This window comes from Emydura macquarii, unplaced genomic scaffold, assembly GCF_026122565.2.
Source record: "Emydura macquarii macquarii isolate MOO-44397 ecotype Brisbane River unplaced genomic scaffold, CSIRO-AGI_Emac_v2 contig_2897, whole genome shotgun sequence".
NCBI lineage: Eukaryota > Metazoa > Chordata > Testudines > Chelidae > Emydura > Emydura macquarii.
Genome location: NW_027133034.1, coordinates 2,725,181 through 2,749,883, shown reverse-complemented (window position 1 = coordinate 2,749,883; position 24,703 = coordinate 2,725,181). Strand labels below are relative to the sequence as shown.

Genomic DNA, 24,703 nt, shown 5'->3' with positions numbered 1-24,703 from the left:
AACCTGCTGGGCGGAACGGGCTGTAACTACACCACAAGGAAAGGGGTGTAACCAAACCGGGGCGCTGCAGTATACGGCACCCTCTGATATTAAGATGCAGTCAGAAGGCGCTCGCTGGAGCTTAACAATAAGTGATTATGAGGATTTTCCCCCTATTTCCTCCGCCATCGCCCTTTTAAATTGCAGCACTAAGACTCCCGGGGTAGCACGAGGCATTGGGAGGGAATATTAGGATTGGCCGGGCTCCTCGTTTATAGACACACCTCTCATGCAAAAAGGTTCTTCTGAGTGGAAGGGGGAGAAGGTAAACAGAGTTGAATCACCCTCCCCGCCGACCAATTGGTGGGGGGCTTGGATCCTTACGTGATGGGATTCTGCGAAATTGTTACTGAGCAAGAGCATGCCGGAACAGCGAGGAGCGGCAGGCGGGGGGGAGTGAATCAGGCAGTGGGCAGAGGGGGGGGGCAAGTGTCTTGTACCGACCTGGAGCTTTGTCTGCTATTTCAACACAGCGTCTTGATGAGTGGGCGAATGTGCAGGGAATTCTAACGAAGGCAAAGCGGCTGGGTGCATCTTCTGAGCTCCTCCTGCGATTTTTTTTTTGGGGGGGACACACCTTAGGTTCTTTTAAATTACTTGACATCACCACTAGTGACAGTATTTCCAAGAGAGCCTTATCACAGCCCTACAGCGTGCTGGTCATTGGGAGTGAATTGAAATCTGGAGTTTCTGGTGATCACCGGTAAGGGGTCTAGGAGTGCAAGAAGCCACAGTGTAGCACCAGACTGTGGATGCTGCCTTTGGAGTCATGGATTGTTATATAAAGATCAGTGGCTGAGTTCGACTCCTTGGATACTAACGCACACCACCCCACCCCCTTGCTACTGATCGTGCAGGCTGAAGGCAGCAGTGTGCTGATTAAAAACCCCGGGTGGAACGACAGAGAAGTTTCGGTGCCTGGATTTTGGTTCTCTTCCTTGGTGGTTTCTCGTCTGCACAATGTCAGCAGTTGCCTACATGGATTTTGTTGCTGCCCAGTGTCTGGTTTCCATTTCCAATCGCTCGGTGGTGCAAGAACAAGGGACTCAGGATGCAGAGCTACTGAAAATGCCTGATGAAGAAGTGACCAAGGACCTGAATGACCCCAGGGATGCCTGGAAGGATTATTGCACATTGGTCACAATTGCTAAAAGCTTGTTGGACCTGAACAAGTACAGACCCCTCCCAACCCATTCCATCTGCAGTGACAGTATAGAAAGTCCAGATGAGGATGTAGGATCAGACAGCGACGTGACCACTGAATCTGGGTCGAGCCCTTCCCACAGCCCAGTGGAAAGACAGGATTCTGGCAGTGTGCCCAGCTCTCTCTCTTTCCTGCACAGTGGAGTGCCTGCAAAGGGGAAACTAGCCACTGAAAAGAGACACAAGTGTCCATACAGTGGATGTGGCAAAGTCTATGGAAAATCCTCCCATCTTAAAGCCCATTACAGAGTGCATACAGGTTAGCCAATTGCAGAGGGGGCTGTTGGGGGTTAACTCAGTGTTACATGGCAACACAGGCTATGCAACACTGATTTTTAGTCATGAACATTATCCTTGTTCTTAAATACTGGAAATATAGACAAATATTAACGTTAAGGAAGTTGATTGTCCTGGTTTGAACTCCTTCGAGGTTATTTTACTATATAATGTGTTTTCCTCCCATCCTCCATTTTTGTGTTTTATCCTTGTTATTAGCTATGAATGCAATGGCTTTCTGGTTACATTCAATCTATGAAAGCACAGTGTGTTACTGAAATTATATGGACCATTTAGGGTAGAGAGCAGAGGGCGTTTGACTGGTTTGCCATGTTATTGAGATATTTCTTCTCTTCCCTGCAGCTGTAACACTGAGCTTTACACTGGGAAGATCAGGCCAGCAGAGGAGCTGTTTAGTCTACAGATGATATTATCAGCTTCTATGAGAGTAGCAAGAATTAAACAAAAACTGTGTGGAAGCAGCCTATTTAGCACAACCTTTTAGGGACTGCTCAGTGTTGTTTTAGCCTTATGCTTGTTGCTTTTTGTGCTTGCCAAGCTGACTTTACATTTGGCGAGGAGTCTGCAGAGAGTTTTAAAATAACACTGCTTAGTACAGCATAGAATTTTGACAAGACAGAGGATGATGAGTTAGCTATGTTTCTGACCAGCTACTTACCAAGTCAGATTTTCGAGCTTCATTTTATTCGTCCTGTGTGTTAGGATTTGTCCCCATGAGCTCTGCTATGAGATTAAGGGTGTGGTCAGTTTCTGAGGTCGTGGATTGATGACGAATTTTATGAATTCTTATAAGGACACATGTAAAATTTAACTCTTACATGAAGCAGAATGTGAAAGGTCTAGTAATTAATGGACTAAGATCTGAAAAATTGTCAAGGAGGACAAAGGCAGTTGCAGTGAAAACTCAACCTTTAGAAACGTAACCATCCTTGGCAAGACATATACTTTGATTAATCAGACACATGAAGGAAAGTTGTTTGGTGGTTAATATTCTAATATACCAATCCACATTTCTGTAAGCCTCTTAAATCAGACTTGTTGGTATAAGGGTGCAGCACAATATGTCCTAAATTATATGACAGCCACCTTTGTTATCACCATTTATATTATAAGACTGCTTTTAGCGGACTATTTTTGTGAAGGTATTGAGCACATTTTTAATGAGCACATTTTTTTAAGGAAATGCTTGCTTTTTTCCCCCAATAAGTATAGCAAGAATACAGGGGCAAATTCTCTGCTGATGTAAATTGGCACACTTCCATTGACTTCAATGGAATTTTGCCCATTTACACTAGCAAAGAATTTGGCCAATATTTTTTAAAATACAAGCACATGAATGTGATACACACAACTAGAAGAGCAGCTGTTATTAAAGATTAGGTGCTGGGTAATGCTCAGCCATTGTTTGTAACTTTCAAAGCTAAGTGCATTCCATCAGCTTCACAATTTGTGTTTTGATAGCACCTGTTCAACATTATTATTTTAGTCTGCTCCCATGAGGGGAGTGGCTGGCTGAAAATACTAGTAAATACTGGGTTACAGAGATATTAATTTTTACATTTGTGTTTTGAAGGCAGCATAGGTTGGTAGTGACCAAAGGTAAATCACCATTATATTATGGCTGTTTGGTAGCCTATGTGAAATGAACTGGTAGTCTCAGGCTGGTTTCTAGTGAATGGGTGTCACATCTCTCTCTCCCTCTCTCTCTCTCTCTCTCTCTCTCTCTTTCACACACACACACACCCCTATCATGACAAACTGGCACCTTTGTTGACCATCTCAGCAAAGAGACCAAAGACTGGATGGACATGGGGTGGGGAGGGGGGGAGGAGGCGGGATTTTCAAAAGCATGCAAATGATTTAGGAACATGATCCTTAAAGGTACCTACGTGTCTAAATCCATCATTTAGGCCCCACTGACATTTTCAAAGTTGCTGCCGAGCTAGTACCTACCCTCATAGATGCTATTTGTCTTAGTTTCCTCTGGACAGCACTTGCAAAGCTATCCCACAGCGCATGAGCTGCTTAGAGCCCCAGCTCAAGCCGAAGCCCCAGAGTGAGATTAGATGGGGGGATGCCTATCTCACCAGTGGGGTCGGATCTGGTAGGTATGCTCTGAACATGTCTGAAGACCTGATATCTCTTAGACCCCGCTGCTGGAGGCAGGTCAGCAATAGGTGGAAGGGCAGCAGAGTGCCCATACAAAAGACACATGGGGCACAGGGAAATGAAGGATGAGCTTGAGAGAGGTACCAAGCATGAATAGGAGAGAGAGAGAGACAGACTGTTTTGGCTGGTAGAACATGGGCTACTTAAGTGGCTGACCTGGCTTAGGTCCCTAATTCCAGGAGAGGGCTCATGGTTGAGATTCCTGAGTGGTGGGAGGTGCCTCTCTCTAAGTCAGATGCACCAGATAAGCCACTTAGGTTCCTAAGCCCCATACCTCTCCCCACCCCTCCTTAGCATTTCATTCCATAGACAACACCCCAGTCTGTTGACTAGCTTCTGAAAATCCCTTCCTTAGGTGCCTACCTCTCCCCATGCATTGTGCAGGGAGCCTGAGTGGCCAGCCACTTAAGGTTTAGATATTCAAATGCTGAGTGGAGCATTATCTACATACCTTTAAGGATCTGGGGCTACGTTCCATGTCTTCCAATGGGACATATACTCCTAAATCACTTGGGCACTTTTGAAAATGTTGCCCTTAATCTAACTTTTGACTCCATACATACTCTATTTAGTCTGTGGGGATGGGTCACATTGACAGCAACAAGGAGACTATTGCACTATCCATGATATACCTGTTCCATAGTGGACATCAGTCTCTAGTAGTGTCACAATGGGGTTTTTTACAAGGACTAAATTCAGAAGACCGGATGTTTAATATGCACAAGCTAGCTCAAGTGGTTTAGAGGGCGAGGTAGTATGGCAAAATGTTAACCTAGCAGTAAAAAATTCTGCTTCAGTAATTCAGATGTCCACAGGCTTTCCTCAAAAACCATAAACATGGTAATTGTAGGCTTTTTTTAAACTGACATATAAGTCCTTTTAATTTAAGTGTCTGAATAAAACCATTCAACACATGTAAATTGCAATAGGAGACACAATGCTGGTACATGGGGCTATTTAAAAGTTCCTGTAAATAAAAGAGCTGTGTATAAGTGTGAAAATAGAGAGTCAAAGGAGATCAACATCACCAGAAGTTGGTTTATTTACCTTCCAATCATAGCATCTCTTTTGTAGATTATTTTGTTCTTTTCTGAATGTTCTACAATGGGGATGGTGGAGAAAAGAAAAGATTTTTATCACAGGAAGACATATCAAAGGGCCCTGTTGTAATAGTTATGCACTAGGAGCAGATTTATGGAAGAAAATGGCTAAATCTGAATTACAGTTGAACTCCCATTGAACAGGCTTTCCCTTTGGCCTAGCAGTACTACTTTGCATTAGAATCAGGGAGACTTCGATTTGATTACTTGTCTTGTGCTCTCCATGCTGAAGGGCTACTAGCTCAGGGAGGGCAAGTGGATTGTTGTGTGTTGTTCAACAGTGATCCCCATGGTTAATTAAGGAACCTCACTGATTGCCTATGAGAGCAAGGAAAGGAGTGCAGTCATGCTCAACGTGTTAGGTTGGTGGTCATGCCATAGAACGTTATGAAGAAGGGGAAGTCCACCTGAACTTGTATTTATCTTCCTAGTAAAATATTTTGTGGATAGAATGTAATCCTGATTTCTAAGCCGCAACAAGTGAAGTTTGTGGGAGAAGAATCATACCATTTGCCCACTTCCAGCCCACAGACACAGACAGAAACTTGAGAAGTGCCTAATCAGGGAAAGACATTTATTGTCACAAAACTAGATTTAAAAAAAAAAAAAAAGTCTTTTAACCTACTCTAGGGCCTGTCTGCCCAACTATTTCAGGTCTAATACTCACTGAGAACTATGGTAGCTAAATGTAGGTGAAGCCTTGCAAATTTCTGGCTTGCAAAAAGGCAAAGGAAGTATCATTTCCAGTTAGTTCCCAGAGCTCAGGTATCCATCCTAGTCTGAAGTAGACATCAACTGGAATAGCCTTCTGGGTGTTGACATGCAAATTAACATACTACACCTACCACATTGCTTCAAAATTCTTATCACTGGTATTGTTATAACAAGTAGGTTTTAAAGTGGAATAGGGTTTACCCAGGTCAGGTAGGAAGTGGATACCCCTGAAAACCTAGAAAAGATTTACATCAAAATGTTAAAAACAGTGTACTGTAGTTTTCAGGGATTAAATAACACCAGAAATATTCAGTTATAATCTTGAGTAATAAACTCTCAGTGCTTTCCAGTTTGAAGAGAGCTAACTTTAGCTGATAGAATAGTAAATTATACTCCTCATCAAGAGAATTACTTCATGAATGGGAGAACAGAAAAAATTGTGTGTGTAGCCTCCACAGTTCACCCAAAATCTGTACCTATAAATCAAGGATTACTCCAGTCCCATCTTTGGAAAGGAACAAAAAAGATAAATCACAGAGGGAGACCAAGGCAGTACCCTGGGCAAATAGGATTCTTGAACTCTGTAAAATACACATGCCAGAATTAAAATCCATGTATTCCATAGCCAAAGTAAGGTATTTCTTGGTTGGATTGCCAAGGGATATACATGACTTACATGTTGTACATTTAACTATCCATTGTCAGTGGTTCCTTCATTCATCCATTTAAAAAAAAACTGGCCATGGTTTCATGAACCCTAAAATCAACCTGGCATTTCTTAATCTGAACTTGTTTTCCCTGGCAGAGATTTGATTTCTCACTACTTTGCAGCCTTTAGCACTTTTAGTTAAAGTAGATGCATGTCCACCAATGGTTAACCAATGGTTACTGCCATCTTAAAATTGTAATGGTTACCTTATTCTCTCAATCTTGAAAAAATGGTTTCAGCGTGTCTACTCATTGTACCCAGGGTCTACTAATAGCCCCTTTTATCCATGCATACTAACTAAGCAAGTTCAAATAGTTCAGTGAATACTGATGTGTACTTTATATTATGATGTGAAACTAAAACACACGGGCACATCTACTACCAGCAGATGGAAGATGAGGGATGAAATACCAATCTAAGTTACAAGAAGAGGAGGACTGCATGATCAGAGAATTAGTAATAAGACACAGAACCTTTTATCTCCTTAACTACTAGTACAAAATGATCCCCCTCATGCAGAGACCAAAAGTAATCATCTGATTGACAGGTCGCCTATGGCATGTGAGTTTGGCAAATTCAGTCCAGTTTCCAGAATGTCACAAACTAAAGACCGTTTCTCTGTTTGTCTTGAGGATAGGAAAGGATGCAACACATATACAATTATCTTTAGACTATGTGTATACAAATATAATTAATATAGGACATGTAAAATTATACCCAAACTGCTTCTCAGGCTTGATGTAGTCACAATAGAGACAGGTCTTCAGGAGAGACTTGAATGTGGCAAGGGTATGGGTCTTCCAGATGAACTCCATAAGGCCATTCCATGCATAGGGAGTAGCATAGAAGATACAGGACCACTATGAGATGCCGTCGAGACTGAAGTCAGTGATGCAGTGAAGAGGCCAGGTGGAAGTGGGTGGAGGGTTGATTCAAAGTAGTACAGGGCACTAGCTTGGAAATACAAATCTTTGTTGCCAATTTATACTTTTAATAAGGGTAGGGCTGGAGTTTATAGGCTTTTTAGAAGTTTTTAATTTAAAAATATATATATTTGGAGGGTGAAAGAAAGCCAGTAAAGGGACAAATGGCAACTGGTGATGATGGCCTCCCCTCATGTGGCAAGAGAGGAGATGGGCAGCAGCCTAGGCCTCAGACCGCTAATTCTGTGGGCAGTCTGTTATAGGGTCATTAGAAGCCTACTCATCTAGGGCAGTCAGGCAGACCAGAAGCCCTGAGTGCTCCGTGCAGCAGATGCACTTGCTCCTAAGGTTTGGCTGCAAATCCTTGTCTATATCAAATATTGATAATGAACGTGGATTTCCCTGTGTTATAAATGCTTGGAAGATATAGATCCCCTTGAGAGTGCTATAAAGTGCATGAGATATGTACATTTTCTGCCTCCTCACTAGAGCCCTAGAGCATATCAATATGTGAATCAGAACCAGTCCAACAGTGCAAGGGTTTTGTAATGATACAACAGCAATCATGCCCTTATACACCTCCTTTGACATTTTGCCTTTGATATTCAGTGGCAGGTTAAGGGCGGAGCCATGGAGCACAGATCTGAGTTCTGCTGTCCAGAGGGAAGGCAGGGAGCAGCATTTCCATTACAAGAGTGAGAGAACTGATTGATGCTGCAACAAAAACATTGCACCATAAATCCCGGCCTCTTATCAGTTTAATCTGCTCCTGGCTGCCTTTCCCATTTATTTTCTGAATTATCCCTAGTTTATCAGAGACAGTATAGATGTGTATTTTAATGGGCAAAGTTTGGAGCAATTTCTTAGTGATTTTGAGTTTAAAATGGAAACAATCTGAAATCTAACGTTTTAATATGGCTGAAGATCACCATTATTCTCAGGGATTAATAAAAATGTGAAAACTCGTATTGTTATTGGACTGAATGGACATGATCTCTATCCAGGAGAAAATGATTTGTTGGTAATATTTGATTATATTGCTTGAAAGGGTAGGAGGCTGAGCAAGTTAGGCAAAAATCATTCTCATACTTTTTCTGATGCTTTTTTATATTTGTATTTTTTAAAGAGAGAGAATTAAGTATTTATTACATTTCATATTGGGAAAACTACCACAAAGTATTAGTGGTCACACTAGATCAAAGCAAGGAAAAGCACATTTAGAAGGGAAGCAGAGAACAACGAAGTGGCCTTATCTCAACAGCTTTACTTTATCCTTCCACATCAAGAATGTAACTCCTGTTGCCAGCAGAGCATGTATTGATAGTAACTCCTGTTGTGCCTTGGTATTGGAGAGCACTTGGTATATTTCTTCCCAACCTGATTTTGTCAGTTGTGTGTGTGTAACCATTAGGATCACTGTGGGTGAGTACGTTCACCTTCAGTTCACTGCACTGCAATATTACACCGCCCTCACATTCAGGTGCCAACCCTGAACAGAAAGGAATGGGTTGGGGGAAACTAAGTTAAGTTTAAATGGCCAAATCCTAGGATAGCAAGAAGAGAGCCCATTTAAAATAATTTTATGGTTATCTTAATCCTGTGTTTAGATGCCAGCCAGGACTCTTGTGCTAGAATGGTCTAGAATGCCATGTCAGCACTTTTTGGGGGGAGCTAGAATGGTGTTCTAGTACTGTTAATAATTGTAAAGTAAACCAGTGATAGTGGTTATTGCTCTCATTCTTTACCTCACGCTCTGCCTGGCCAGTGCCTCTGCAGGAAAATAGTGCATTCCAGTGCTTTTTTTTAATAGCTCAAGCACTGATGCTAATTATAGACACTAGCACCCTATAAATATCTAAGACAGGTAGCCAGAGTCTCAGGTTGACCTGTTGAATAGTTTAGCACGCGTCACATGATGAATAATTAATCAACTATGGAATTCATAGACAATAATGAAAACATTTTTTGCTCCTGAATACAGAGACAACAGCTGTAAATTAGTGCAGTCCAAAAGGTACAGAAGAAATCATGCAGCAACACTACTATTAAGTTTGGTGGTTATGTGTATGTTGTGACTTTGGATCTTACCAGTACTTGAACAATTTGGCAAGCTAACTGCCATTTCAACCTCCTAACACACGTGTCATGTCTGCCTATAAAATTAATACCTGCAGTACCCAGGAACACAACAGACTGTGAATTGTACTTGCTTCAAACAAGGCTAGCTACTGTGTACATCTCTGTGAGGCTCCACTGGTACAGTGTCAATGGTATAGATGCCACGTGCTAGTGCAATAACCTCTATGGTGCAAATTATCCTTCCATCACTGTTCCATAGAGCACTAGCCACTGTTTAGGTAGTCTGATAGCCTGGTTCTGATACCTGGATCAAGTTTTCTAGAAGTCCCTTGCCTATATAAATAGTACTGCATACCTTAGATCTCATTGTGGGCTGTTTTTTACCAGCACCCATAGCTTTGCAGTCACTGTGTGTTTCAGCAAGCCAATTTTGGAACATATCTCAGAAGAAAAAAGCTATTGTGCAGGAATGCTGCCAGCTGGCCGGAGGCAGAGGCCCAAGTGCTTGTGAGATTCAATTGCAGTTGAACTCTACTTAGAAAAACCTTAGATTATGACTGAGTGACACAAATATAGTGCGCAGCAGGGAATCAACTACTTGGGGGAAAGACACCGGGAGAAAAGTAAAAGGGACAAAGGTACACGAAGGCCTGAGATAACTGCAGCCAGTCTGGGAAAACTTGCCTTTTTTCCCCCAAAGAACTGGACCGTGTTTTTGGCACTCATCCATCTACAGAGCTTTTGGATGGCACTGAGACACCTAGCACCTGGGGCATCAGGAGGAGAAGAATGAGAAACACTCATCATAGTGCAGTCCACAACAAAGGATGTGGACCAGTACCAAGAGGTGCCTGAGAGCTTAGCAGGATTCCAAGATCTCTTTGGAGAAGCTCAAGATCTGGAGACAGCAGCCAAACAGGTCGGGGTGGACCTAAGAGACAAATCAGCACACAAGGTACATTGGATTTTATTATTTGTATCAGACAGGATTGATTTGCATGCTTGGGGACTGTGGGAACATGTTCCTGGGTTCTTTCCACACTATAATATTACTGTGAGTGGTTACAATCTCACATGATGATAGCCATTCTCCTTGGCTCGGCCACTACAGCAGAGGTGGCAGTTTCCTGTACCCTTCCTCCCCAGTGCAGCTCCCCCAGATTCTGGCAGAATGGACAAGTCTCGCCATAATTCATTACATCCCATGTGGCTACATAGCCAGCTGTCCCAAGTAAGGGCAGAAGTCTCAAGCATGCAGTGAACAGCAGCTGGCTGACACACGCCACATGGCCAGACTCAAAATGGAGGTCAAGCAAGGAAAATCTGTCCCACAAGTCAAACAAACCTGAAATATACTAAATGTAAAAGCAGAAGAATACTATTACAATAAAACTATATACTGGGCAGCATGATCCCACCATGTACGTGACATTGTCTTGGTCAGCCTATGTATCCGACAGAGGCACCTCTTTAGCTATCTACCCTTATCCAGCTGTAATTATATTTCATTCTGCCTTCCTAGTTAACGTATGAGACACTGGCATAAGCATTACTTGATAACAAGTTGCTCTATATTAGCCACCAGTGAGGTGTGGAATCATGACTGTGTCAAACCTCACTACTGCCAGCCAACAATGAAGGCCAGAAATCTCAGAGAGAGAATGCATTATCTATAATTTTAGCCATATTTTCCCCCACTCCTCTGGGACTAATCGCTGAAAGTGTTTTGTAACATCAGAGCTCAATCTGAGCAATCAAACTAGGGCTTATTTCCCCATATACCCACAGATGCTCACTACACCTCTTCAGTCCCAGAACATGTTCTATATTCACCAATGAGAATAATTCAAGTGTAGGATTATCAACTTTTACCCCAGCTTGTTCAAACAGAGCCTTCCTTTCCTGTTCTGAAATCCTCACCCTAGAGATTCTATCTCCTGTTTGCCTGGATTAAGTTACCTCTGTTAGTCCCACTGACCTACAACCCACAAGCCCCACTCCTGCACACATTGTTTTCATTCCCTCCCCCTGCCAAAGAACTGATTTTAAATTAGGCAGAGAATATTGGTTTATGTCCTTACCCTCTTAAATAGTAGAACAGAGTATCTGGCTGTAAGAAAGCATTGGAGTGAGAAAGGAACCAGAAGCAGTTACTTTTGTTGCATTCCTTGGTACACACAATTCTGGTATGTCATTCCTTAGCCTAACAACGTTCTTCTTATTTCTCATTTCAGAGGGCACGATTGCACCCAGGCCACATGTGGAAATGCTGTTACATCATGGAATGGGACAGTGAGGGCATCAGGAATCAAAAATGACTGAACACTTGACCATCTCATTGGAAGGAAATGGAAATGACTCACAGAGGGCATGTAAAGGGACTCTGATACAATGTTTAGATTCAAGGAGATTTTTCGGCAAGACAAGACCAATTTAGGCAAGAGGACAGAAAATCAATGATGGAATATATATGGCATAATAATGAAATGAAGCTGCCAGGCTAGCTGTCAGGAGGTCCACAGAAAACTTCAAAGAGAATACATGGAGAAGCAAAGGCAGCAACCACTATTATCCCATCACCCTGCATCTGTTTGCACTGTACAGCCTCTCAGCATGAAGTTATGATGCAGAACTGCAGCAACCCATGCTGGACTGCCTCATCCCTGTCTGCTCCCTCTGCTATATTCTCATGGGGCTCTGACACTGAACAGGACAAAGAACTGGAGTAACCCGGACATGCATTTTAGGGCCCTATTACCTCACAAACCAAATTTGTGTGCACTTGGTTATTTTTCTCTGGTTACTTATTGGAGCTGGCCTGAATGTTTGTGGTTTTAAATAAAGTAAATTTGCATAATTTATTTTAGTGGTAAGAATCCAGAAAACAAACTTTTAATCTACCCTCATAACATCACCACTCCAGTATAATGCCATACACTTCTTTACCCAGATTCAGACTCAAACCGCTATGTAATTTAAGTATATCTACTACATGAGGTGAAACCCACCATCAGTAAAAGAAACAAGGATATTTAATGGCAGCACATGCTAACACTTCATGCTTGAAACAGGCAGAGTGAACATTATCACCACCTCCTCTTTACACTACACTACTCTGGCAAAATATGTGAACAAAGCAGCTCTGATTCATTTGGTTCAAATGCCTGGTACAGCCAGCAGTAACATGTGTTACAGCTTCTGATGACAGTATTTGTCTGCCTGTGCATAATTTGCTGCAAGGCTCACCAGTTTCTCATTCCACAGGCTCTTAAGCACTTCACTGTTGCTTTCACAAATGTTGTGTGGAATGCAACAGGCAGATATGATGTGACCCACTGTTGCCAATTGCACTCTTGCTGCATATCAGCAGGTACTTCCGACCTTTTAAAGCCTTCTAAATACACGCTCTACTACCACGCTGTCTCTGTCAAATCAGCCATTTAATCACATTTCTCTGGTTTTTGGGTATGTCTTCATGACTATGGGGAACGGTGGATGGCAGGGCCACAGAATCGCTGAGGCCTGGAAAAAGAGGACAGTCCCATCCCTCTCCCTGCTCTTGAAGAGTCCAAAGTTTTAACATTTGCTTGTATTATGCACTAACCCTATGCTAAGTTCTGTGTGAGAGCTGAGTGAAATGAATTTTCTGTCCTGCAAAATGTTTTGAGACTTCAAAAATGTTCCCATTCTGCATCAGAATGAACCTGTGGGAAAAACTGATTATAGCTGGTGGTTAGGGCATTTTGGCTCTCCACGGGTACTGCAGGGACACCACATACTGCCTTTCCTGGAATGCCTGAAACACATGGTCAATATATTTCAAGAGCACCAGCAGAAAACTTTCTTGCTAAGCAAAGGGTGAGCTCTGACATTTCAGCCTGACTTCCATTTTAAGTTCATACCCTGGTTAGTGCTGAGCTTCCCAAGGAGTGATGGGATTTTTTATCTTTTCTCCCACAATCCTCTTGGAGTCCCAGAATACATTTCCAAACCTCCCGCAAGCCAATGCTCCAGGACATTGTGCCAGAAGATGTGAGATAGGTAGTGAAACCCATGACTAGAGTGCCGTACGAGGACCTGGGGTAGATTTAAACCCAAAATAGGATGGCTTACATAAACACATGGCACCATTGCTCTTTAAACTGATGATGAACTCCCCACAACTCCGTTCTGTAGTATAGGTGCAGCCAGGGCCTGTGTGTGCATGCACAGCAGACATATAAAAATTAAATTAATTTTTCCTTTGAGAGCAGTGGTTATTTAGAAAGACTTTCAACTGCATTTGGAAAGGTAGAGTGGGAAACAGAGAGAAACCTGAAAAACCAGAGTCTAGGCGTTAAATTATTCAAACAAATGGCTTCCCCCACTCTCTACTAGTGCTCTAGGGTGATGCACTACTTTGCTACTCCTTTCATCCTTCTTTGACCAAGGGCCAATCTTTTTCTGGGCTAATTTGAAGTCAAAATACTTTCAGAGTCATGTCCCTACCTTTAACAACATACACACAGTCTTACCATATCCTTTTCACTCAGGGGCAGAAAAGTCTATCAGCTCCCAAGGCACACCATGTAGCTAGAAGAATAAACTTCATAATACATTATCTGAGAGACAGTTTTCACTCATTAGACTGAGCTATTACCACTTACACTAAAGTTATGCATTCCAGTCACAGGGGCTAGCATACTAGTAAGAGACTCAGCAGAGATTCTAGTCTGGGCAAGAGTGAATACCCAGTCACAGCAAACTCCATCATATCCCAGGGCCAAGGGTAGGGCTTCTATATGAGGCAGAGCTTTCAGCTGTGGAGTTAAAATGGTGGTTGCTGAGATATGGAAGGGTCTGAATGTGGACATGAACCTGATGGCTTCTTTTACCAAATCAGGATCTTGACCTGGCTAGATATAAATTGGAGCCTGATCAGGCTCCTGGTCTAGATAACATCCCAAACAAGTTTCTCTCTCACTTTGGGCCAGTTACCAAAAGCTGGCTACTTTGATGTTTGAATCGTTGTACCCAGGATTGGAGCATCCCAAAAGTCTGGTTCAGAGCAAAGGTTGAAGCTGTTCCCAAGCTAGGGGCCCCATTGAGAGACCCAGAGAGCTGCTGACTGATTTCTCTGCTGTGTGTTATCTACAAGCTGATGGAGAAACTAATCCTGATGTGGATTAGTGAGGTAGTCAATCCTCAACTGTCTCATGTTCAAGGAGGATTCAGGAGGGCATGATGCACCTAAAATCAAGTACTCTAAGACATAGAAAATGCATTTGAGTCATGAAAGAAAGCTGGCGCATTCCTTATTGATCTAACAGTAGCCTATGACACTGTGTGGCACATTGGGCTAACTGCCAGTCTGGTGCAAATATTCCTTGTAGGCCAGTGGTGCAGTTTATTAAAAAATGATATACAACCGACGCTTCATCCTGCAAATTGGGGAGAAAAATCAGTCACCCTAAATGTCTTTGCAATGGCCTTCCAATGAGGGTCAGTTTTGGCTCCACTTTTGTTCAGTATGTACACGTATGACCTTCCTGAAACACTGGCTGAGTAGTACGTGTATGCTGATTACATCTATATTACTGGAACTGGAAACGACTTCAAGAGGTTTGAAGCAAAGGTCAGCCAAGCCATGGCTATTCTGACCAGTTATTCCAGCAGTGGAGACTAAGTCTCCATGAAACCAGAACAACTCCAATCACTTTCCATTTAAACAATTGTCTTGCCAATCAATTTATCTCAATCTGTGTTCCAGTATAGCTACTGAAATTCCATCCAGTTATCACATAGTGGGGAGGAAAACTCAACCATAGCCTGACATACTGGCCTCATGAGGTGAAACTCCTGAAAATGAAGATCTCTTCCATACTCCCTTGATACGAAAACTTTCAGGAGCCTCGTGGGAAGTAGACTCTTCGGTCCTTTCTACATCTGCATTGGCCCTGCTGTTTGGTCTAGCTGACTAGTCCTCCATGGTCTGAGGACACAGCTGCCACATTCAGCTTGTTGACATGAAGAATTTTGGTCACTTATATTACTGGTGACTACTTGAATTGTACACCAACACATAGTTCCTTCAATGAGATACCATTACTGTTAAGTCTGACAAAATCAACCTATTACATCTCTGGCTGGTTGGCTGCCCCAATTCTCAGACCAGAAACAACACACGGTGCCAACTCAAAGGTCTGGTCATCTTCAGGAGAGGAGTCCTGCTCCTGTGGACTGGGGGGTGTTACACACCTGCTGATCTCTCAACAATCCTTTGCCATAGCAAATCACACACTCTTGGAGAAGAGTGTCACTGGCCCTTTAGCACACAGAGATGATCAGTGCCACCAGGGAGCTGAAAACTACATCATAGATTGGAAGCATCAGTAGGAAAGAGATCCTAACACATTAAATAAATCCAAGAGTCCATCACTGCACCTTAGCCTTATCCATTTGATTATAGGTCTTGGACCAGACTCAACAGACTACTCTCTGGCTCGTCCAGCACTGCCACAACTATGCAGCAGCTTGGCCTGGTTTCTCCCCTACACTATGACTGCGGGACAGAGTTTCAGACAATAACATGGGGTGGAAGAGTGGCCAACCACACATCAGAAGGGCAGTTTACAATGCCTCACCTCCACTGATACAGAGGCTGTCCTCTGCTTACTGAGCCTGGACATCAAGCTCTGACGTCTGTAGATGACAGAACAAGGAGCAATGGTCTCAAGTTGCAGTGGGGGAGGTCTAGGTTGGACATTAGGAAAAAGTTTTTCACTAGGAGGGTGATGAAGCACTGGAATGGGTTACCTAGGGAGGTGGTGGAATCTCCATCTTTAGAGGTTTTTAGATGAGGCTTGACAAAGCCCTGGCTGGGATGATATAGCTGAGGTTAGTCCTGCTTTGAGCAGCGGGTTGGACTAGATGACCTCCTGAGGTCCCTTCCAACTCTAATATTCTATGATTCTATGACAGAAAGAGAGACTTACGTCTAAAAAGCCACCATTTTCTAAAGCTAAATCTCAGAGCATCTACTCTCATTATCATCCTCCCTGAACTCTCTGATGCTTTTGACTTTGTCAATCATCCTCTCTTTGACATCTCATCCTCAGTGGGCCTTTGTGATACTCTCCTCTTTGGGTTCTCCTTCTGCCTCTAGCCATTCCTTCAACTCTTAACTTCTTCCTTCTCATGCCATCTTCAGTGATTAATCTCAGGGATGTTGGTATCTGTGAATGCAGCCTGTGAGTGCCTAAGACACGTATCATGGTTATTGCTCATTCTTAACATTGTTTTTTAAAGCGTTCAGCAATGCGTTTTGGGTTAAGGTAATGGGTTTTGCTCCCCACTCCCAGTAGCACATCAGTCCATACTGATGGATCAGAGGATAAAGGAAAGGTGAATTTTTAGCCTAAGAAGTTTGGTTTAATTGACTCCAAGCAGCCAACCAGGAGACCGAGATGCTTTGTTTTTCTCTATTTTGAAACTATGTTGGGGGTATGGACCCCCCCCCTTTCATTTCTTTTCTTTTCTCACAACTGCAGATGACTTTATTTAATGAAACAGGAATACTGAAAGATTCCATGTATTCAAAAATTTTGAGGGGTATTTTTTGACATATTTATAAAAGAAAGAGGAGTCAGAAGTTTGTTGATACAAATCACCTAAACCAAATTTTAGTCATTCTGTTCTATATAGCTCTTAATTTTGAACTCATTACCATGGTACCTGAGTGCCTATAATGAGTTGTCCTATACTAATACATTGGCTGATACCCGTCTTGCAGCTGTCTTAGTGAAAATTAAAGAGCCCACAACACTGATGTCCTAATCAGGACTCTCCATTTCAATTCAGAAAACCAACAAGAAGTAACAGATTTTAGACCCTGATTCAAAAAAGCATCCCTGTTCAGGACAGCACATGAGCATTATATGAATAAAGTTAAGCATATGCTTAAGTTCTTTCCTGAATAGTTGCTTATGAACTAGTGGTGGAATCAAACTGGCACTTGGTCTGCTTACATAGTCACTGTGCGTCAAACATGAAATCCTGGTCCCACTGAAGTCAATGGCAAAAGTCTCATTGACTTCAATGGGGCTACAATTTCACCTCAAGCACGTAGCATCATTGTAAAGTGCTTTAGGTAAGCCAGAGTATGTGTTGTTACAGAGAATAATCAGCTTCAAGTTGTCCCCTTTTCTGAAGTTTTATACTGAATTGTCTCATCTGATTTCCAAGTCTTTGAAAGAAAACTAAAGCACCCTGGGATCTGTGCTTTGCACCACACGTTGCTCTTCATGCAATGGTTAATACAGTATCAGTTATACTTAAGTGGCCTTCATCTACATCATAACATTAAACTTCTCTCCATAACTGAAAAAAAATGCATTACACTAAACCTGTTATGATGAGCAGTGATGCTGTAACATGGTCAAGTGTGGGCAAGGAGGAGGAAGGAGTGGGAAGAGAGATCCCTACCCAATATTCGTCTAACCTGGGAGGAAGCTCCCTGAGTTGGGAAAGAGGATATCACAAATTCAAATTTCACCCCTATTGAGTGTGGTTTATAATTCAATATACCTCACCACCATTATCATCAATCAAGGCCATGAACCCCAATTCTACAAGGCAAGTATGAGCTGGCACCTCATTTTACAAAATATGTTAATGGAGACATTGCACAAGGTGACTGCAGGCACAGTAGAAGCCACAATTAACAAGGGCAGACCCAATTAGCATCCATTAGCCACACAGCCTTTCTGATTGAATGTGCTTTGGTTAGCCTGCTTTAAACTCCTAAACTATCTTTTCAAGAAACAATGATAGAATCCAGGATTCCTGATCTCCAGTATGCTACTGTTGTTTGGCAAACAGTTTAGTAACCTCTTGGGAAAGTTTGTGTCAAGTCATCCTCTTGTGACTGATCTAAGGAGGCAGTAGCAAATACTCCTATAGCCCTAGTGATAGAAATGTGAGGGTTAAGGATTCAAACCTTGCTGTTGACTAGTGAGAGAAGATATTTTGGTTGTGAGAGAGTTGTTTGTTCAAGTTTTCTTTTTAAAAACAACTGGTTTATTTAATTCACAAAGAGAAGATATCCCATAACACATTTCTAATTTACTATAACCTGTACTATTGTAAGCTGTAAATTATAGCATGACATCAAAATACAGGTATTTTACATTGCAGTCATTAGCATCTTTCCCCTGGGGACCCAGTCACTGAAGTAAATCAAACCTGTATAAAAAACTAGGAAATTAACACAAAAAGCTTCATTTGGTAACAGATAAAGTTGCTTAAGGAGATACTCCACCAACTGACAAACTGAAAAGCATGGAAATAAGAAGGTAAGGGAAAAGACTCCTGCATTTCTTGGCACTTTCACGTTGCCTGCAGCATTGTCAACAACACAGTGCAATGCTCCACAAGGTTTCATCTCCCCCTCACCTCCCCCAGCAGATACCAAAAAGCAATATTTACCTGCAATTGCATCAAGCTCGCTCTCTAATGCAAAGCCTTAACAGTTACCTCAGCAGGGTTAAGGCAGAGGGACTTCTCAACTGCATGGAATGTATGGCAGTCAGATGTGCTCATCTATTGATACAAGCTCCTCAGAGGCCACTTAAGATTTTGCTCTGGAGTTGGAGTTTGATGAAGCCAGGGTATGTACTGGTTTTTGGTATCTGTGGGAGGGAGGATATGAACCTTATGGAGCATTAGAGTGTGGTTTTGACACACTATAGCCTCTGTGAAAATGGTAAAAAATGCAGGAGGCTTTCCCCTTAACTTGTTTATTTCCCTGCTTTTCAAGTTGAGAGTTGCTGATGTATCCCCAGTGCAGCCTTAATGGTCATTAAACAATGCTTGTGTAAGTTTATCAATTTGTGTAAGCTCTGTGGCATTACTCTGCTGTCATCTTCTTGATTCCTGTTTAACTTTCTGTTTTTATCCTTACCTTCCTACAGGTGAACGACCATTCCCGTGCACATGGCCCGATTGCCTTAAAAAATTCTCTCGGTCAGATGAGCTTACTCGACATTACAGAACCCACACTGGTGAAAAGCAGTTCAGGTGTCCTCTCTGTGAGAAGCGGTTCATGAGGAGCGATCACCTGACAAAGCATGCCCGGCGCCACACTGAGTTTCATCCAAGTATGATTAAGAGATCAAAAAAGTCAAACTCCACCTCATTGTGAATGATGGACTACGCTGAGGGGAAAAAAGACATTGGTAAAGGCATAACTGATCAGCACAAGAAGTCTGAACTGTACAGTTAATATTCCCTACTTGCATTTTTAAAGCACATGTAGCTGAAATTCAAAGTAAATATTTTGTCCCCGTGCTGATAACGGTCTTAAATGAGTGACTGCCAAGTGAAGTTGGGGGCAGAGAAGGGGATCAGAGTAGATGATTAATTTCTTTTGTAACTTAAAGAATCAACACTGGTGTATATATGTCTGACTGAGTGATCTGACCTGTGACTCCACAATAGTGATTCCAAGGTCTTTGTGATTGCTGTGTCATAAACATGTTTTGTTGAACAATGTAATGCTGCTTGTATTTAAAATTTGTTTAGTAAAACCACTTTCCAAGTCACTTAAATAATTCTCAAGTAAAACTCCACAGCACACATTTTAGAAATGGATTCACTTCTATCTCAGAATGATCCATCATTTAAAGACTGTTAAGAAAAACATTACACATGTTACAAATAATATCTGATAGATATACAAAAAGAAGTTGAATTTATACTAAGACGACCGGATCTACTTTTTCTTTGTATGAGCTATACTTTTGAATTTTTTCCAATAAAACTGCGTATATCTTAAGCTGATACTTTAAGCAGAAAACAAAACTCAGACTTTTTCTGGCATTACATGTATTTAGCTCTATTATTCAGTTACCAGGAAAAAATAATAAGTTAGCCTAAATAATGTGTCAGGGGTATGAAAGCAGAAATATACTTCTCTGAATTGTTCCTATAATTTCATTTGATAATATAAACTGTACTGTACTATATAAATGCCACTAACTGTGCTTTATTCTGCTGTTTTGTTTGAATGGATGCATAGCAGAAGCTCCCATCTTTAGAAACAGCTGCTTTTTAAAAGTTTTTTCTCTTCATACACTTGTCTAACTCCTATAAATTCCAATGGGAGTTGTGTGCACTATGGAGAGACTAGACCTTTCTTTAAGAGCACTCTACGCTAATGAAAACAGCTAAGGCTCCTCTATCTTTTCGTAGTTGTTATATAGAATTTAGGGGAAAATCATGAGATAATTAGAACTACAATACAGAAGGCATGTTATAATATTCCTTATGACATGAGCCTCATCACTAGGTACCTTGTATAGTACTTGTGTGTTGTATACAACATATTTTATTGTAATGGCAATATTACGTTTATTTAAAAGCTATGATTTGCTCTTTAACCGGAGTTAAGACATCCCTGAAGAAAAACTTAAGATCACTTACATTATCTGAGTTTTCATCTTTGTTAAGTTAAAAGCATGAATTTAAAAAAATTATGGATTTTCCCTCCTCATCCACTTGTATGGTGGAGAATTATGTTTACACACTTTTCTTTCCAGAAACAGTCTTCTGGTCTTTCTGTTTTTACTCCTCCTTCAAAAGGAGGGAGGTGAGGTGCAGCCCTATTACAGACATCTAGGGCCAAATAAATCTCTGAATTAACCACATTGAAGTCAGCAGTGTTATGCTGGGATGATGTTTGGGTCATCTTGTAAAACTTTGTACATAAAATCTTGTTAGTACACCTGCAGGTACAGTATCTTCTTATTGTTTCATCTGATAAAAAGCTTGCTTCCTAGAAACAAATAAAAATCTACTCAGAAGTAGAATATTTTCTTCTACAATTGTACCTGGCTTCCAGCTTTAGAAATCAGGTTGTCTATAGCATTTTTACTTATGTAGTTCATTAGAAATTTTGTCTATGTGATGAGAACTGCTTTTAAGGCATTAAGGGTATTGAGCAGTCTGTGGAATAAAAAGGGATGAGTTTTCTTCAGTGAAGACACCAGGAAACCAAGCACACTTTCTACCTCTGTTTCAGCTTTTTGAAACATTTATTTAAAAAAAAAAAAAAAAAAACATTAATTTCTGGTGTCCAAAATAAGTTGTAGGGACATTTGTTCTTCCTAATAAAATAGGTAGCCTGGCTATTTCTATTGATCTAGTGTAAAAAATTGTATTCTGCTTACCAGTACTGTTATTGCTGCCTTGGGTTGAGGACCCCGTAGTAGTTCAGCAACTCACAAAGGAATATTTTGACACTTGTCCTCCCCTTCTCTATGAAAAAAACTTAAGAACATAGAGTTTAAAATGAGTTCAACAACTCAAAAGTTGTTCTAGGTGAACTGTTGCCATCATGTGGGAAAAGTAGAGTACTTCGCAAATTAGGGACTGATCATTTGAGATGTTAAGTGCCCTTACCTCCTAGTGACTACATTGGGAGCTGCGGGTAATCAGTACCTCTTTAAAAAAAAAAAATTAAAAAAAATCAGGCCATTTAACTACCAGTAGAAATATGGATCTAGGTGTTGAGCTTTAGGCAACTGAGCTTAAACATTTGGGGCAGAATGTAGATTAAACAAATGTCACTTCATTGTTTTTCAAGTTCTAAAAAAATTGTAAGGTACTCTCATGGTACAAAACCAGAATGTATAAACTCATGTCTGTATTTGTGAGAAGATCCTTTTATAAAAATTCCCAAACAGAAAGCAACATTCAAATTTGCTTTAGTATATACCGTATCTTAGTCCAGTCCAAATGGGATTAACATGGTTCATTAATCACTAACAAAATACATTGAGAAAGTTTGGGGTTTTTGTTTTTTTGGTTTTTTTGGGGGTGAAAGGAGACAACGGATTTAACATATAAAACAAATTGCATGATAGTCATTTGTATCTTAAACTGAATTTCTGGAAGAGACTGTTGCAGGTGTTGGAAAAGAAAGAAAAATCAGGTTCTCTAATACTATATGTACTTGTCATACTATTTGGGAAATACTTAATAGTGCTGAAGTTAGGACAGCTCCTCTCCTCAGTTAAGAAAGCCCTTCACTATTGCATAGAGAAGCCATGGCTTTAAAAGGTATAGATATACAACATACTTTTCTGAACAATTTTTGATGACTTACATAAACAATTCTATTTTCAGTTTGCAGTTGGACTTTGTTCAGTACACACCAGACTGGACACATTCTTCAAAATGCTGTTTTACTACAGATTAATGATCTGTACACTGTAAATACCAATCTTTACAACAGTTTATTCAGTTTTATTTTTGTACAGTATTCGTATCCTTTATAAGTTATTTTGCTGTCCTGTTTTGTAAATCACATGAACTTGTAAAAAAAAGTAGTTATAGGTGTTTTTGTACATATGTATATAAATTGTCCAAATAAAGAAAGGAATAAAAAAATTATCTTGTTGTTGCAGATGATTTGAGTCAGACTGTGACTGCAGAAAGGTGAATTTGCGTGATTGAAAAAACTTCTGAAGATGAAAAATGTCCCCATACTCTGCTCTCTAAAAACTGAGTTTTCAAAACTGAGTTGGCCATTTAAGCACACATCTTCCAGTTAAATTAATATGAGTGGTATGGCTAAATCCCTGCATCAGTTTTAAAAATCTCAACCTTTTGGTAGTGAATAAGGAAATTGGGTCCTGTTTTTCTACTTTTTCAGAGGCATGCTCTCCCTTCCACTAATATAAGCAGATGGGAGCTTAATTAAAGCAAAACCTGCTGAGGAGAAAGAATACAAACTCTGCAGCATGCTCCCCCTTCCCTGGAATCCCAGAGAAGCTTCTCTGCTACAGGTTTATGGTGTGAGGGCTCCAAGACGTTTGGAAGATAGGTGCAGGAAGAAATGCAGCTAGAGAGCAGCCACTATTCATGGCATGCTCTCCTCACCAGACAGATACCAGAGCAGACTTAACTGGGCCTTTGCTGAGATCCTGAGATCTGTTGGATGCTTAAGACATTCTCTAGTTTAAGACGTAAAACCCCCTGTTCATTCCATGCAGAGAGGGAAGAATATTGGATCCCTGCTCTTAGATGCATGCTGAAACTCAGTCAGTGTTGCCAATTTTTATGATTTTATAGCAAATTTCAAAAGACCTTACTCAAAGAGTAGCTGTCAATGGTTTACTGGGAGGATATATGTAATAGGATCCTTTAGGGGTCTGTCCTGGTCTGGTATTATTCCATATTTTCATTAATGACTTGGGTAATGGAGTAGAGAGTATGCTCATTAAATTTGTGGATGATGACGCCAAGCTGAGAGGGGCTGCTAGGACTTTGGAGGACAGGATAACAGTTCAAAATGACCTTGATAATTTGGAGAATTGATCTGAAATCAACAAGATGAAATTCAATAAAGCAAGTACACAATCAGGAAGAAAAAAATCAAATGCACAATTACAAAATGCGAAATAACTGGCTAGACAGTAGTACTGCTGAAAAGGATCTGGAGGTCACCGTGGATCACAAATTGCAGGAGAGTCAACAATGTGATGCAGTTGCTAAAAAAGCTAATATTCTGGGGTATATTAACAGAAGTGTCGTATGTAAGACACAGGAGGTAATTGTCCCACTGTACTCAGCACTGGTGAGGCCTGGGCTGGAGTAGTGTGTCCAGTTCTGGGTGCCACACTTTAAGAAAGATACTGACAATTTGGAAAGAGTCCAGAGGAGAGCAACAAAAATGATAAACATTTAAGAAAACTGGGCATGTTTAGTCTTGAAAAAAGAAGACTGAGTGGGGGACCTCATAACATTATTTAAATATGTTAAAGGCTGTTATAAAGAAAATGGTGATCAATTGGTTTTCCATGTCCATTGCAGATAAGGTAAGGAGTAATGGGCTTAAACTGCAGCAAAGAAGATTTAAGTTAGATATTAGGAAAAGCTTTATAATTATAAGGATGGTTAAGTACTGAAATAGGTTTCTAAAGGAGGTTGTAGAATCCCCATCATCAAAGGTTTTTAAGTGCAGGTTGGACAAACACCTGTCAGCAATGATCTAGGTTTGTTTGGTCCTGCCTCAGTGCAAGATGCTGGACTAGATAACCTCCTAAGGTCCATTCCAGCCCAACCTTTCTGTAATTATGATATTATAGAAGTCTGATAGTATTTAGCTATTTCTTAAAGGCCCAGCTTCTAGAGTCATGTGATTATCAGAAAATCTCACCTTTCATTGGGGGGGAGGGAGGGAAGCCTAGCTCTCAAGGTTGCAGAGAGAAGCTTGAAAACGAACACTGAAGGCTTAACAAACCAAAAACAAAAAAATAATTCAGCATTTATTATTTTGTAAAATTGGTTTTTAAGTCAATTTGATGATTTGGGGGGCCAGATTCATTATTTTTTAAACTGTTCAAAACTGCAGTTCCCTGCCCTTTCTGCCGGTTTCACCCACAGAGGGGAGAATCTGGCCCTAAATTAGGGCGCACTCAAGCAATGCA

The 24,703-nt window shown here is 41.0% G+C and overlaps 1 protein-coding gene and 1 long non-coding RNA gene across 2 annotated transcripts; both read left to right on the top strand.

Annotated features, from left to right (window-relative positions):
- Positions 1-326: 326 nt before the first annotated feature.
- Positions 327-22,664, top strand: KLF9 (KLF transcription factor 9). Its single transcript, XM_067569157.1, has 2 exons — positions 327-1,501; positions 19,184-22,664. The coding sequence occupies exons 1-2, from the start codon at positions 1,000-1,002 to the stop codon at positions 19,411-19,413; spliced, it is 732 nt and encodes a 243-aa protein (XP_067425258.1). The 5' UTR covers positions 327-999; the 3' UTR covers positions 19,414-22,664.
- On the top strand, positions 3,398-12,090 carry LOC137167149 (uncharacterized). The gene is made up of 2 exons (XR_010924022.1): positions 3,398-10,188; positions 11,468-12,090. It is a non-coding gene; the product is annotated as an uncharacterized lncRNA (long non-coding RNA).
- Positions 22,665-24,703: the final 2,039 nt, after the last annotated feature.

Excerpts from the sequence above, each read along its gene's own strand:
- KLF9 (XM_067569157.1), top strand. The coding sequence starts at position 1,000 with ATGTCAGCAGTTGCCTACATGGATTTTGTTGCTGCCCAGTGTCTGGTT. Across the intron at positions 1,502-19,183 it reads CCATTACAGAGTGCATACAG|GTGAACGACCATTCCCGTGC; the intron begins GTTAGCCAATTG and ends ACCTTCCTACAG.